This window comes from Martes martes (assembly GCF_963455335.1).
Source record: "Martes martes genome assembly, chromosome: 18".
NCBI classification, from domain to species: Eukaryota; Metazoa; Chordata; class Mammalia; order Carnivora; family Mustelidae; genus Martes; species Martes martes.
In genome coordinates this window covers 262,624-279,486 of record NC_137906.1, presented here as the reverse complement: position 1 = coordinate 279,486, position 16,863 = coordinate 262,624, and the positions used below count along the sequence as shown (strand labels likewise).

At 38.8% G+C, this 16,863-nt stretch overlaps 2 protein-coding genes across 2 annotated transcripts in view; both read left to right on the top strand.

Annotated features, from left to right (window-relative positions):
• Positions 1–16,863, top strand: part of SEPTIN14 (septin 14) — a gene marked incomplete at both ends in the record, with an annotated part of 375,063 nt that overhangs the window by 197,719 nt on the left and 160,481 nt on the right. The gene's annotated exons all lie outside the window — the stretch shown is intronic.
• LOC308359687 (uncharacterized protein) overlaps positions 1–16,863 on the top strand; it is a 36,395-nt gene that overhangs the window by 8,889 nt on the left and 10,643 nt on the right. The window contains exon 2 of the mRNA XM_080830919.1: positions 12,237–12,367. Within this exon, the coding sequence (XP_080687045.1) occupies positions 12,237–12,367 (131 nt within the window). The remainder of the gene's footprint in view (positions 1–12,236; positions 12,368–16,863) is intronic.

The window sequence follows — 16,863 nt, the reverse complement described above, 5'->3', positions numbered from 1 at the left end:
TTTGAGAAATACTGCCTTTATGTTTATTTCAAGTTTATGTGACTGGTTACACTACATCATTGCCTTAATCAATGTTTACATAATTTAAAAACTTTGTATCATAAAAGTTACAGGTGAATAATTACAGATTATTGCTTACAAGATTTCTGGTCATTGAAAAAAGCTTTATGTCAGATTTGGAACGTGACTCTTAATATAATCTTATTTATAAAGTAAGTTATTTTCACTATTTATAAGTTTTCCTTGGAATACACTACTAATTTAAGACCCAAAGTTATTTAGTTTCTATGCATTAAAAGTTTAAATTTTCTCTCCTCTGTAAATAATTTGATATTGAAAGGGTTGAAAAGATCTGACCAAAAGTTTTCCCAGATTTATATATTCATATGATTCCCCCGTCATGAGTTATGTGCTGCTGGGTAAGTGAAGGACTGGGGCTTAAGGTTTTCTCACATTTATTATATTCACATAATTTCTCCCGAGTATGGATTTTCCTATGTTGATTAAGGTGTGCACTCTGGCTAAAGGCTTTCTCACATTCATTACATTTATAGGGTTTCTCTCCTGTATGAGTTCTTTCATGCTGATTAAGATGTGTCCTCTGGCTGAAGGCTTTCCCACAAAAACTACATTCATAAGGTTTCTCTCCAGTATGAAGTCTATGATGTTCAGTAAGGGATGTGATACGGCTAAAGGCTTTACCACACTGATTACATTTATAGGGCTTCTCTCCAGTATGAATTCTCAGATGTTGAGTAAAGGATGAATGCTGACGGAAGGCTTTTCCACATTCATTGCATATAAAAGGTTTTTCTCCTGTGTGAATTCTCTGATGTTGAATAAGATGTATCCTCTGGCTGAATCTTTTCCCACATTCATCACACTTATAGGGCTTCTCTCCTGTAAGGAGTATCTGAGGTTGAATAAGAGATGAGTTGTGGCTGAAAACCTTCCCACATTCACTGGGTTTCTCTTCAGTATGAATATGGTTAGTGAGAAGAATATGTTGATTGAAGATTTTTCCACACTCATTATATTCATAGGGATTCTTTCTTACATAGTTTCCCTGATAGTAAATCAAGTCTGGATTATGTTTGATGCTATTTCCTTGTGTGTCAGAATTAAGGGGTATTTTAATTGAAGGAATTCTCTCATGCGTAATAAGGTTTGCATTCATGTTATAGTTTTCTCGAAATCTATTACAGTCATGGCTTCTCTCCTGTGTGATCTTTTTGTGGGTGAAAGATACTTGTGCTAAATATCTCCGCTGGTTTTCTTGGTTAAACTCTAACTGGTAATCAAAATCCCAGAGTCCTCCCAAGATGGAGTACCAGAAACTATCTCCTGTTAGTCTCTCCATTATCATGTCATGATTTTGTTTTTCATCAGAAATATTCTGGTTTGGAGTCGATTTTTTGATTTCAGGTCTACTCTCCCCATCTAAAAGAAATGCAGAACATACAAATACTTTGCCATCTCCTCTGTTTTGAAAAAGAAACTGTTGCACAACGAATTACCACAGGAAACATATAGTAATGTGGACAAGGCGTATGTGGCGTAAGTTTTAAAATATGGCCATGTAACAAGGGAGACTATAAAAGGATGATGGAAAGCAGTGAGCAGGGGGAAATTTAACACATGTATGGTAATCATAAGAAGAGATCATCCAGGAGTATCTATAGCTGAAAGGTAATGGAAAGGAGAACGAGAAATGTCAGAGAAATTTCTGTGCTTAGAGGTGGGAGATATTAGAGGAAAGACTATACTTGGGGAAGACAGGTCCAAGTACTCCACCTTATAAATTTCATCTGTGGATTATTCTATTATAGTGCAGTGAGACCTGTTTATTTAAAAAGGATTTCTTCATATTTTTATCTTTTGCTTAAAATGACACAATGAATACTTGCTTGTAATAACACATTCAAATAATATGGAAATGCAATAAGGAAGAATTTCAGCCCCTTAGAGGTCATTATTTTTAATAGTTTGGAGCCTGTCTTGCCAAATTTTTTTCCATTTTCATTCAAATATAAATGTAAATCATATTCTAAACAAGCATGGATTGTGATAAAAACAAAATTTCATTTCAGTCTCCTACTACTTCTTCAAACTTAATTTAATGGGGGCATTCTTATTATGCGTCTGGATGAAGATCTGGGCAGGTTCCATGGTTCCCCCTAATTTTTAGATAACAAATACTCCTACTGTTACATTAAGTTACAAACACAGTCTCTAATCACTAATTAAAGTGTTCAGTCACCTGTTTAATAATCAAAACTCCAAAATTAATTCCCTTTCCTTCCCCTTGGCTGTTAAGAGTCATATTCTTCCTTTCTCCCCACCACCTGCCTCTTTCTGCATCCTACTCTCTTCCTGCTCGTTTTTTCCCCTGGCTGCTGTGCTCTCTTTTCTTGTTCCCACTTTAATTATTTCCCTGGCTACCTCTTTCTTCACTCACTGTTGTTTAGTTCCCTTCTTTTTTGGGGGGGGGGGCACAGAGGGAGAGAGAGAATCTTAAGCAGGCTCCACACCAGCACAGAACCTGTTGTTGGGCTCAATCTTATGACCCTGAGATCATGACCTGATCCAGAATCAACAGTTGGACACTTAACCGACCAAGTCACCCAGGTGCCCCTGTTTAGTTTCCATCTAACAAGAGTTTGAGGGTAGAAGCTGTGTGGAGGAAGAGATTTTTGTATGACTGAGTAGCTTCACGTTCTCACCTTGGCAGAAGATTAAATAGGAACTCATGACTCTTGGGAGGTTTTAGCTGGACCTCTCTTTCTCCTCTCATTTCCATGATCTGGATAGATAAATCTTTATTTGGATAGTACCCTGGGACCGTCCCTACAGCAATGAATCCTATTGGACAAGATCAAAGATGTTGGATGACTCGTAAACACCCATGATACCTTGGCTTGACAATCTTGCAAAGTGCAGACAGATCCTAACTCAACAGTTTCTCCTGGCTCACCTATAAAAGCCATTTTATCAGCTAGCTGTTCTTGGACCTTGGACGGTTTTAGTTTTCTCAAATGTAAGTCATGCACTAGTCTTGGTCTTTCAACCATAGGGAATGCTTATAAAAGCTGAAAGAGTGTTTTCCCTTGTAGCTGGGACATATGATTATCATCCTAATGAGGACACTTAACAGTAAAAGGGAGCACCATTAATAATTATGCCAAAAATTATCCTGGAAAAATAAAATGGAATCACACCATAATACTCTTCTGTATTTTGCTTCTTTTTTTTTTTTAAAGAGAGAGAGAAAATGAGGGAGGGGCAGAGAGAGAATCTTAAGCAGTGTGGATCCTGATGTGGGGCTTGGTCTCACAATCCTGAAATCATGACATGAGCCAAAATCAAGAGTCCGAGCTTAACTGAGCCACCCAGGCCTCTGTATTTTTTTTTTTTTCATCACTGCATATCATGAACACATTTCCATGTCAACAAATACATTTCCATAATTTTTAAAGGTTGTAAAATATCCACTTTTATGGATAAATCAAATTATGTTTAATCAATTCACATCTGCACTGGACTTACTGTTATTACAAACAGCATGGCAAGAAGAGTTAGTTGGCTGAACATGAAATAGAAATTGTAGAAAGAAAAAGAAAATTGTTAAAAACAGATCAATATGCTTAAATATATACAAAAAGATACATAAACAGAACTTACTCTGGTCTAAAATTACATATGGAAAGAACAATGATTTAAAATATTTGTTTTAAACCAATTGACCTTTTCTTTTTTTTTTTTTTTTTTTTAAAATTTTTTTTTTTTTTTGAGATTTTATTTATTTATTTGACAGACAGAGATTACAAGTAGGCAGAGGCAGGGAGAGAGGGAGGAAGGAAAGCAGGCTCCCTGCCGAGCAGAGAGCCCGATGCGGGCCTCGATCCCAGGACCCTGGGATCATGACCTGAGCCGAAGGCAGAGGCTTTAACCCACTGAGCCACCCAGGCGCCCCCAATTGACCTTTTCAACCAAATTATCAACTGAGCCACTTTATTTTCAGCCAAAACGCTTTTGTCTGCCTAGGGACCTTGGCTCCAAAATGTTTAGAATGATCGGCTGGAGTTGGAAACAACTTCTGCCTAGGAGTACGATTCAGGGCCTTCATTCCCTGCGGCCTGGCTTCCAAAACTTGTTTATTCCTGGAAGCGTGGCAGCTTGACCAACATCCTCACAGCCACCTTTGTTGACGGCCTTCTTTCCATGTCTTGCCTCTGAGTGAAAGGGAAAGGTGCCGCTGGTTGGCAGACTTGTCATCAGTTGACACCAGGAGGAGTGACAACGCATGGACCACACAGGCACGGTTCCCCTACGCTGGATTCCCTCAAGGCCCTTCAGATAGTCAATCACAGGGCTATCTATCTATGTCCCATTGGGATGCCAGGGTACAGAGTCTCGACTCCAGGTTGGGGCAGTGATTATCTTGGGCTGTCTGTGAAGAACATTTGTGAAGAACAAACGCTAATCCATTTGCTCCTGCTCCTTACGTAGCCCAAACCCCCATGTTAGCAGACATGACTGCAACTTACCTTGAAAGGAGGGTGGACATTGATGAGGATGAATACTTTCATCAAGCGATGTATATGAGATGATGCTTTGGTGTCTTTCACTCATTATCCACTGTCTACTTTCCTCCTGGTTTGGCCTTACCTGGCTAGAAACCCAACCATTCACTGAAGCTCCCAAGTCTTACTTTATACTTCTCCTGAATCGATTTCCTATCACATCTTATATTGCCTATGCCTCTGTTGTCTGAGATTATGGAAAAGGTGCTAGTTGGGAAGAAAGTGTTTTCAGACACGGAAGCAGAAGAGCTCCCTGTGCCTACGCTGTGAGAATGACATGCATTCTGTTTGTGCCCAAGTTCTAAATTAAGTAAGTGCAATATCTCGGTCACAGCTACAGACCAAGGTTCTGAAGCTTACTGCGGGAGTTCCAGGCTTTCATTATTCTTGCAGGAGCCCAGGGCCTCTACAGCAAGAAAAACAGGGGATTTGCATAGAACTACTGTAGTCTCCATATGGTAACTATTTGTCCCCACTGACTCCATATTCCCTGGATCAACTCTTGGGGTTATGAGCCTTTAATAAAATTAGATTTCTAGGGTACCTAGACCTCTGACATCCTTTGCATCTAGGCAGGGATACCTTCTAGGTATCTTCGTATAAGCATATTGTGATGCCACTGGGCAGCCACAACATCTTGGAAGGCCTTCTGCACTACTTACTGCATACCTCACCTAGTAGACAACTTACCCTGCTTAGCCCCATCCAATGCCTTTTGAATTAAGTTGTTTAGAAGTCAGAAGAAAGGAAACAAGAAACGAAAGAGGAAGGGAAAGAAGGAGAGAAGGGAGAAAAGGAAAGAATTAGGGATAAAGGGAGGGAGTAAAACATTTTAAAAATTTAATCTTTTTTAAAAGATTGTAGGTATGTATGTGTGTATGTGTGTATGTATGTTTGTATGTATTTATGAGCAAGACAGCACAAGCAGGCAGGAGAGGGAGAAGCAGACTCCCTGAGAGCAGGAAGCCTGATGCAGGCTTGATCCCAGGACTCCAGGATCATGACCTGAGCCGAAGGCAGATGCTTAACCAACCGAGCCACCCAGGCGGCCCAAGTTTATCCTTTCTATGTGTAAAGTACTATAGTATTTCTAGTTCTCTTTTGTTAATTAAAAAAAAGTGTCATGATTTATAGTGGGTTATAATATTAATTTAGTGGATAGAACAATACATTAAGACTGAGAGAAAACAGGCTAAAAAAGATTAGAAACGATCAGTTCATCAGACATAGAAGGATAAACGTTTTTCGGTAAGACTGTCTCAATTGTATAGATTATATAGATCTTACGGGTTGCAATAAAAATGAATTTCTTAATGAGGGTGGTGGTTATAAATAATTAAGAACTACTGTTTTGGCAGAGGTCGGTAAGCTTTTTCTGTAAAGGGTCGTAGTAAATATTTAAGGTTTTGTGGGTCGTATGGGCTTTATTGTTTAATCAATTATGCTGTCATAGTGTGAAAGCAGCCACATACAATATGAGTGACAGAGTGAGTGTGGCTCAGTTCCCATAAAATTATTTACAAAAACATGTGACTGTAGACAATGTTTATTCATCCAGTCTCTAATACCAAACACGGTTATCTGGAAAGGGAACCCCCCGTGATAATCTAAGACCTCCTTATGCTGACTGGGTGATTCATCTTATACTAGCAATGTATGAGAGTGCTTTCTTCCCTACAGAGTTTTCAACAGTGTGCGTAACTTTTTGGACTTTTGCTAAACTGATAGATGAGAAAAGGTAATCTGTATTTTCAGTTTGTGTTTCTCTCATGAGTGAGGCTGAACATTTTTTCTTACATTAAACGTATTTGTATTCCTTTATCTAGGAACTATTCAGATATGTGTGTACTCTATTAGGCTGTTGGCCTCTTCCTGAGTTGGAGGAGCATTTTATTAATGGGAGCTTAGCCCTTTCGAAAGAAGTTGCAAAGATTTCCCTTTATTGCCACTTGCCTTTTTACCCTGCTTATTGTTCTATACCATGCAGAGTTCGGGGATTTGTGTCTGTCAAATATATAAATCTTTTTCTTTTATGGCTTCTAGATTTTGAATCATACTCAGAAATGATTTCTCTATTTCAAGGTTATTAAAGATTTCTCCTGTGTTTTCTTCCAGGTCTCTTATGGTTTCATATTTTATATTTAAAGCCTCTGATTCCTTTGAGGTATCTTGGTTTAAGGGGTAAATTATGGATCTAATTTTATCTCTTTCCAGATGGCTATTCACTATTCATTAAAAAATCTACTTTTTATAACTATACGTGTGGTGAGCATAGTACAAATATGAATCACTATGTTGTGTACCTGAAACTAATGTAATATTGTGTGTCAGTTATACTCAAATTAAAAAAAAGCTCTACCTTTTAAATACCATTTGGCTCAATACCATTTTCTTAAGATGTCCACCTTTCCCCTCCTGATTTGAAATAACGCCTTTATTGTCTACTAAACTCCTGCATACATCTAAGACTATTTCTGGATGTCCTATTCTGTTCAGTTGGTCTGCCCTGTTCTAATAAAATTTTACTGAATATTATCTAATTGAGACAATTCCTCTTGTTTTTCAGATTATTTTTGTTTTGGGTTTTTTCTTTTCTATTTCATTTTTTATATGTCCAATTAGCCAAAATATAACAAATATGAAATTTAGAATGAGCTTATCTAGATCTCTCTAAAATCTTGAAGACACTTTTTATGGGATTACAGTACATGTATATTAGGGACACTGACATCTTGGTATGTCCATTTATTCAAGTTTATTTTTGTGTCTGTCAGAGTGTTTTAAAGTTTTCATCATGCAGGTATTGCACCATTTCTTGTTAAAAGTTTATTTCTAGTGCATTTAATTTTTCTCCCTAATTGTTCTGAGTTTCTCTTCCATTTGAACCCTGTATCCTGATGGCAGGCCTTTATTTCAAGCAAACATTGGAATGTGTGTGAGTCACAAGGTGATTATTTTTGGCCGTGTGGAGATTGGGGGGAGGCAGGGAAATACTCTGCCTCGCTTGTTTCCACATGGGCCTTTGTAGCCCTGGGTCTGCCTTCCTTCCCTGAGACCTGGTGACCCAGAAACAATAGACTCTGCTTCATGTATAGAGTGCCCACTTTCTTGGAAAATGCCTGGATTTATTTTGCTTAGAGAGGAAGAGAAAGAGAGAGAGAGAGAAAGAAATAAGCGGTGGGAGTGGATGAGGAGAAGCAGGCTCCCCCGCTGAGCAGGGAGCTGATTCGAGGCTCAATCCCAGGACCCTGGGATCATGACCTGAGCTGAAGGTAGCTGCTCAACGAACTGAGCCCCCCAGGTGTCCCATCCACCTTCTTTATAATGGTGATACAGTAATCTAATGTATGGGCATACCATAATTTGTTTAACCTTTATTGGTCAACATTTAGGTCGTTTATAGCCTTGTTGTTTTCCCCAATATGAACATCCCTGTATATATGTCAGTTGTCAAATGGGACAGTTCAGGGGGGTTTTGATATATTGTTCTTAAGGACTCTAAACATGCAGTGTTTCCTGCTACTTGTATTTATTTTGTGCACAGTGATGACTAGAAGCCAACCAACACCATAAATGTCTTGACTGAGCAATCAAAGATTTTCTATCAAAAGCAAAAAAAAAGTTTATTTCTAGGTGTTTTATTTTTTTGGTTACTACTAAATGGGTTCTTCTCTTCTATCTTATTTTCTAACTGGGTAGTTGTTTGTGCTTTTATCTTCACTCCACTTCAACAGTTATTTACTTGGTTAATACAGTTATACTGTGAACTCAGATCCACATAAAGAGTCTCAAACTCACTGTCACACTCTCCTGCTGGGGAAGTATACAATGCCCTTTTCACATGCTACTTGCTTTCTGATCTCATCTAGAACACCACTGCTTTAACCCATGTACTGTTTTCTAGTTTCCAGTCCTCTCCAGGCCTTACTTTACTTCTTGTCACTTCCTAGAATCTATGTCAAATCACCTGAATTAACAAACTCTCATTTTTCTTCCTTTAGTTCCACTCATCTAGCAGGCCCTTGGCCTGAACGCTACAAAGTCTTTCTGGTGCAGAATAGAATAGGAGAAATGGCATATGCACGGACACTGGAAACCACAAATGCATAGGGCAGAATCTCATCTGGATCCTCAAAGCTGCTTGGTAGTCTCTTGATTCATCTTTGGTCAGCTTCCATCGACCTTAACAGGCTAGCGCAAGTGTTCCTCAAGTTCTGTCCTTATGCCTCCCCATTCCTTTACATTCAGTAGGGGACCCTGCCTTCAACTTCACCAAGAAAATAGAAATAACCATGTGTGAATTCCCCCAAATCTCCCACCAACAAACTTATTACATACAAAATCACCCTAATCTCCTTCCCAATCCTACTCCCATCTCTTCTAGAACCTTGCTCTGTATTTTGTATTTATTTTCTACTTATTCCTTCTTTTAACCCCTTTTCTTCAGTATTATAAACAAGCTAAAATCATTCTTTTTAAAAAAGATTTTATTTATTTATTTGATAGACAGAGATCACAAGTAGTCAGAGAGGCAGGCAGGGAGAGAGGAGGAAGCAGGCTCCCCACTGAGCAGAAAGCCCGACGTGGGACTCGATCCCAGGACCCTCAGATCATGACCCGAGCCGAAGGCAGAGGCTTTAACCCGCTGAGCCACCCAGGCGCCCCTAAAATCATTCTTGCTTAGAACAATCCTCTTTTGACACCACCTTCTATTCTCCCATTATCCTCTATTGTCTCCCTTTCTCATTCTAGCTTCTTGTGAGAATACTGCATACTTACAAGGTCCACCTTTTTACCTCCTGTTCATTCAAAAATGTACTAACTGATTGTTCTTCTAATCACTCCCCTGTTATTTCTCCTATTTTTTTTTTAAGATTTTATTTATTTGACCAAGAGAGACACAGCAAGAGAGGGAACACAAGTAGGGGGAGTGGGAGAGGGGAGAAGCACACTTCTCACTGAGCAAGGAGCAAGGGCTCGATGCGGGGTTTGATCCCAGGACTCTGGGATCATGACCTGAGCCGAAGGCAGATGCTGAATGACTAAGCCACCCAGGCACCCCATGTTATTTCTCTTATTAATTAACATAATTACTAACCTCTTTGTTGCTAAATCAAACATTTAGTAGGTCTTACCTCAGTGAGGAAGAGGTTTCTAGGTAAACAGGCATCCGTAGATGCCAGTAAGGCAAGCAGTACCCCAGAGGGCAAGCCAGAATTACATGAGGCCATCAACAGAAATGTCTTACCACATCCTTATAAGAGGGACCAGTGACTGTGTCCCTGTGTCTTACAGGATAATGCCATATGCAAGCTCTCCCTGAAGGAGACTGCCAGGCTGCTTATTCCTGACAAGGCGGATGTGAGGAAATCATTTGTTCAACCTGACCTGTGAACCAAGAGCCTTAGGAATCCACAAAATAAGTTCTGGAAACTTTCTTAAGTTAGCGATTATTTTCTCTAGCTGGGGGTCTGTGGATAGGGAAATATGGGAGATAGCATGAATCCTACAAATGGACTTGCCTGTGGGAAAAAAATACCTGAAGGAAAAAACACCTGAGGGAAACAATAGATTTGCCTTCTGCTGTAAGTGCCCATGCTGACAACTCACCCGGGAAGGGAGTTTTTCATTTTCATTTTCTTTTCTTTTCTTTTTTTAAAGATTTTATTTACTTATTTGTGGGAGAGAATGAGGGCGAGAGAGAGAGAGAGAGCATGAGAGGGGAGAAGGTGAGAGGGAGAAGCAGACTACCCACTGAGTGGGGAGCCCGATGCAGATTCGATCCTGGGACTCCAGGATCATGACCCGAGCTGAAAGCAGACGCTTAACCAACTGAGTCACCCAGGCGCCCAGGGCGTTTTTCATCTTCTTCCTTTAGTTTGCTACTTTCCAGGTTTCAGGGTGTGGAGATTCATAGAAATAACATCACCTACTACTGTCGGAGAAAGTGTTCGGGGGTTCTTGAGAAAATGTTTTATTAGCTTCTACCCATAGAATGCCAGCACTGGTCAGACCAAAATTCAGGTAAAGTGAGGCTGAAAGAGGAGCAGGTTTCTCACCCGAGATGACCTGGAGCACTAAAAGTAAGGACAGCCAAGTCAAAGCCACCCTGAAAAAGCAGCACAAGTCCGAATGGCAGAAAACCAAGTCCAAGTGGGAGAACGCTGCGCCAGAGCAAAGAATCAGGGTGGAAACTACATAGAGATGGGGTAGCTGAGTCCTCGATAAAAAACTGCAGGGTAAAATACCTAACTCGGTATCTGGCATACATTTAGAGGCGAACATTTTAGGTGGTATGCCAACAAGAGGGAGCTAAGGTTTTGTTTTTGTTTTTGTTTTTTAGTTAATAACTCTCTTATTTCATGGATGCTTTAAAGAGAGAGTATAACATCAGCAGATCCAGGTTTTGAAATATTTAATTAAGATGCTAGTATGACATACATAAACAAAAATATAATCTAAAATCTGGGAAGAGTATGTGGGTGAAATATTGAGGCTAAAAATACAGAAATGGGAAAATGCCACAGAAAATTACTTAAAAGGAATATACTACAGAGCAGAACACTCAGCCTGTAGGAATACATACATTTAGAAGAATAAAAAGGGAGAGAAAGCAGTGAAGGAGCAGATAGAGATAGTGGACACAGACTGCAAAAGGCAAGAATCGTGTCCATCGCAAGCCAGAGTGAAAGAAAATTTCTAAAAAAGCAAAGTCAACACAATCCAATGCAACAAGATGAGAGGAGACAATAACTTTTTTTTTTTTAAGCCACTGAATTTGACGGAAGGAAGTTGGTAGTAATCTCCAAGAAAATCACTTTAATAGTACAGATAGGATAGGAGTCATGTCACAAAGGTAATCAAGAGAATTAAAATTGAGGCTATGGGTTTTAGACAAGTTTAAAGAGTTTGCTAACAAAAGGAAAAGGAATGAAGAAACAGAAAATGCTATGTAGAGATCTGCAACATCGAAGTATTCATGAACGTTAGAGTTAATACTTTCACACTAACTTTTGTGTTGTGCGAATTTTTAAATGATAAGTATATATTATCTGTGTAATTGGAAGAAATAAGAGGGCCATTTCCAATTTGGAACAAAATCAAACATAAACTGAATTTTTAAAAAGGTCTCAGTATTCTTTAAACCCCAGAGGCAAAGACTTGGAGCTCAGTCAGTTGAATATTTCAGAAGTGACTGCTTCTCTTCACTGAGCAGCAAATACCCAAGTGCTTGCTCCTCACCTGCGTGAGCGTCCGCTGGGCTGTCTCTTTCCGTCCCCCGCTGCTCCTCTTGCTCCAACTGAGAGATCACCTCTGGCTTATAAAGTTGATGCCCTATTCACGGAAAAAAATGCATGTCATAGGAGTTTGTATAGGAACAAAAATTTCTCTTAGAATTCATTTCCAACCTTTTTGGTCTTTAGAGCCACTGGATTTAGAAAGGGGAAACTTCCGAGGCAGCAAAATAAAGCTACCCGTCTCAAACTCAACAAAGTCAAGACTTTCTACCTGAGGAGAAACAGCAAGAAACAAAGGTCTTGTCTCTGGCACTGATTAGCATTCTGTGCTGGCCTGAACTATATTCACAAAAGATTTGGAAATTTTCACTACTTAAGGGAATAAACCCATTTAGAATGGTTTCTAATTTTACAGGGACAACATCCTTACCCAGTGCTACCAGATTCCTGTAGTTCTCCAGCATCACATCTCGGTAAAGGATCTTCTGAGCAGGGTACAGCTGGTTCCACTCTTCTCTGGTGAAGTTCACAGCCACGTCCTGGAATGTCAGTGAGTCCTGAAAATATCAAGTATATCTCTGCTTAGCCAGAAACCAGTTTTTACAGGGGCCCTTAGGAGAAGGGGAAAAGGTGTAGCAGTGGAAAAGGTTAGGATGTCTGAGCCATTGTGGTGACAATCTTTAGGGTTCTCTCTGAGAAATCTAGGTCAAAATTTTTGAAACAATTAGTATATGTCTAATATCTTTCAAGTCAGACATAAAAACATGCATGAAATAATGCTTACTTTTAAGCTTTTTACAGTTTGTTGCAAGGGAAAGACTCTCATCATCTAAACAATTTTAAAAAACCATATAGGAAATTTATGCTGTAAGATTTCAGAAATAAAAGAATACAGGATTGGTTGAATTACTGTAAGGAGGTATCAAGTTGGTGGATTTTGTATAACCTTAACAGATTTTTAAACTCTTGACAGAATTGGAGAGGGGATATTCCAGTAGTGAAAAAAAAAAAAAAAAGCAACAAGGGCAAACAGGTTGAGAGTAGAAGACATATGATGAATGTGGGGATCAGTAGAAGAGACTTCCTCATTAGTTAGGAAATTCAAATAAAAAAGGGTTACCTCTAAATTTTCTTAATGCTTTTTAACAATCCTTTTGCTCTAAGAGACACCCACATATAAACAAAGAAATATACAACCAATATATACCACCCCCTCTTCCCTTACTACCTAATCCCTCCAAAATACCACCAATTTCATGCGCATAACAACTTAGGTCTTCAGAATGAGTGTGGTGTCAGGGCGCCTGGGTGGCTCAGTGGGTTAAGCCTCTGCCTTCGGCTCAGGTCATGGTCTAAGGGCCCTGGGATCGAGCCCCGCATCAGGCTCTCTGCTCAGCGGGGAGCCTGCTTCCCCTTCTCTCTCTACCTGCCTCTCTGCCTACTTGTGATCTCTGTCAAATAAATAAATAAAATCTTTAAAAAAAAAAAAAAAGAATGAGTGTGGTGTTACAAATAAGGGCTTTCCCCCATAAGTTAACAGTCAATATTTTAAGTATAGTACTGGCAATTTACTTAAATCAATTTTCATTCTTTGATAACATATCTTTCTAAAATTATTTCAATTAAGTGACAAAGGAATTTAGAAATTAATCACCAAGGCTGGAAGAAATTAAATAATTTACCCAAAGACATATGGTTAGTAAATAGCAAGAACTGGAATCCTTCTTCAATCTTATTCTAAAGCCTATGCTCTTTCCATCATACCACAAAGATGTCTTTTCTGCATAAACTAATATTTTCCCTCTTGTGACTTTTATTTCTAATTTCCATTCTACTTTCCCCATGCGTCTTGAGTACCAGGGTGAGGAAAACTAGGAATTTATAGTCTACATTCTTTAGTATCTGCACTTATAATTCCTTTTTGGTTGTTTGAATCAGGACTTTTTCTCTCCTTCTATATCTTCTAATGATCTCGCACTTGGGTTACCAATTTCTTCTCTTCTTTGACCTTCTTTTAAAAAATATCCTTATTTGAATTCTATTTTTAATTAGAATATTAATATATGTTAATTAACATAAAAACATACAAAAAAGTACTTCATAAAAAAATTGTTTGGGCTTCTTTCCTCTCTATCCAGCTCTTACATCTAATCACTATTTGTAGTTTTCAGTGTATTTCCTGAGAATTCTTTAAGCAAATATATGGCTTCTCATTTCCTCCCACTTTTTTTTTTTTTCAGCCTCAAAGACAAGGTATTATATACATTGTTTTTTTAACTTAACTATAAACATTGGAGTACACAGAGCCCTTCTTTTTGCTACATCTGTATATTTGGGGTAAATACCCAGTAGTGCAATTGTAGTAGTACTATTACTTGTACTATTAATTGTATTACTACTGTACTACTACCTTGTATTACTTGTACTACTAATTGTAGTAGTGCTATTTTTAATTTCTTAAGGAATCTCCACACTGTTTTCCAAAGTGGCTGCACTAACTTGCATTCCCACCAACAGTGGAAGAGGGTTCCCCTTTCTCCACATCCTCTCCAACAGTTGTTGTTTACTGTCTTACTAATTTTGGTCATTCTCACTGGTGTAAGGTGGTATCTCAATGTGGTTTTGATTTGAATCTCTATGATGGCTAGTGATGATGAACATTTTTTCATGGGTCTGTTAGCCATTTGTATGTCTTCTTTGGAGAAGTGTCTGTTCATGTCTTCTGCCCATGTTTTGACATCCTTATCTGTTTTTTGGGTGTTGAGTTTGAGAAGTTCTTTACAGATCTTGCGTATCAGCCCTTTGTCTGTCACTTGCGAATATCTTCTTCCATTCCATGGGTTGCCTCTTTGTTTTGTGGACTGTTTCCTCTGCTGTGCAGAAGCTTTTGATCTTGATGAAGTCCCAAGAGTTCATTTTCGCTTTTGTTTCCTTTGCCTTTGGAGATATGTCTTGAAAGAAGTTGTTGTGGCTGATGTCAAAGAGGTTACTGCCTATGTTCTCCTCTAGAATTTTGATAGATTCCTACCTCACATTGAGGTCTTTCATCCATTTCGAGTCTATCTTTGTGTATGGTGTGAGAGAATGGTCAAGTTTCATTTTTCTATACATAGCTGTCCAGTTTTCTCAGCACCATTTATTGAAGAGACTGTCTTTTTTCCACTGGTTATTTTTTCCTGCTTTGTCAAAGATTACTTGCCCATAGAGTTGAGGTTCCAGATCTGGACTCTACTCTGTTCCACTGGTCTATGTGTATGTTTTTGTTCCAGTACCATGCTGTCTTGGTGATCACAGCTTTGTAATATAGCTTGAAATCAGGCAATGTGATGCCCCCAGTTTTTTCTTTTTCAACAATTCCTTAGCAATTCAGGGTCTTTTCTGGTTCCATACAAATTTTAGGATCATTTGTTCCAGCACTTTGAAGAATGCTGTTGGAATTTTGATTGGGATGGCATTGAAAGTATACATTGCTCTGGGAAGTAGAGACATTTTAACAATGTTTCTTCTTCTGATCCATGAGAATGGAATGTTTTTCCATCTTTTTGTGTCAACTTCAGTTTCTTTCATGAGTTTTAGCTCTTTGGTTAGGTTTATTCCAAGGTTATCTTATGGTTCTTGGTGCTACAGTAAATGGAATCAATTCTTTAATTTCCCTTTGTATATTTTCATTGCTAGTGTATAACAAAGCAACTGATTTCTGTGCATTGATTTTATACCACATCCTCTCATCAATCAATGGACATTGGGGGTCTCTCCATAGTTTGACTATTGCTGATAATGCTGCTATAAGCATTGGGGTGCATATGTCCCTTCAAGTCTCTATTTTTGTATTCTTTGGGTACCTAGTAGTGTAACTGCTGGATTGCAGGGTAGTTCTATTTTTAACATTTTGAGAAACCTCCATAGTATTAACCAGAGTGGCTTCACCAGTTTACATTCTGACCAATAGTGCAAAAGGGTTCCCCTTTCTCCACATCCTCACCAACACCTGTTGTTTCTTGTGTTGTTTATCTTACCCATCCTGACAGTTGTGAGGTGGTATCTCATCATGGTTTTGATTTGTATTTCCCTGATGATGAGCGATGTTGAGCATATTTTCATGTGTCCATTAGCCATCAGGATGTCTTTTTTGGAAAAGTGTCTATCCATATCTTCTGTCAATTTCTTTCTTTTTTTAAAAAATATTTTATTTATTTATTTGACAGAGATCACAAGTAGGCAGAGAGGCAGGTAGAGAGAGAGGAGGAAGCAGGCTCCCCGTGGAGCAGAGAGCCCGATGTGGGGCTCGATCCTAGGACCCTGGGATCATGACCTGAGCTGAAGGCAGAGGCTTTAACCCACTGAGCCACCCAGGCGCCCCATCTTCTGTCCATTTCTTAATTGAGTTTTCTGTTTTTTTTGGGGGGGGGGTGTTGAATTTGATAGGTTCTTTATAGATTTTTGATATTAGCCCTTTATCAGGTACGTTGTTTGCAAATATCTTCTCCCATTCTGTAGGCTCCCTTTTAGTTTTGTGGATTGTTTCCTTTACTATGCAGAAGCTTTTAATCTTGAACTCCCAATAGGTTTTTTTTTTTTTTTTTGCATTTCCCTTTCCTGTGGTGATGTTGAGTAAGAAGTTGCTACAGCTGAGGTCAAAGAGGTTGCTGCCTGTGTTCTCCTCTAGGATTTTGATGGTTTCCTGTATCACATTTAGGTCTTTCATCCATTTTAAATTTATTTTAGTGTATGGTATAAGAAAGTGGTTTGGTTTCATTCTTCTGCATGTTGCTGTCCATTTTCCCAACACCATTTGTTGAAGAGATGGTCTTTTTTTCCATTGGATATTCTTTTCTCTTTTGTTGAAGATTAGCTGGCCATACAGTTTTAGGTCCATTTCTGGTTCTCTATTCTTTTCCACTAAACTATGTGTCTGTTTTTGTGCTAGTACCATACTGCCTTGATGATTACAGCTTTGTAACAGAATTTAAAATCCAGCATTGTGATGCTCTCAGCTTTGATTTTCTTTTTCAACATTACTTTAGCTATTCAGGGTCTTTTCT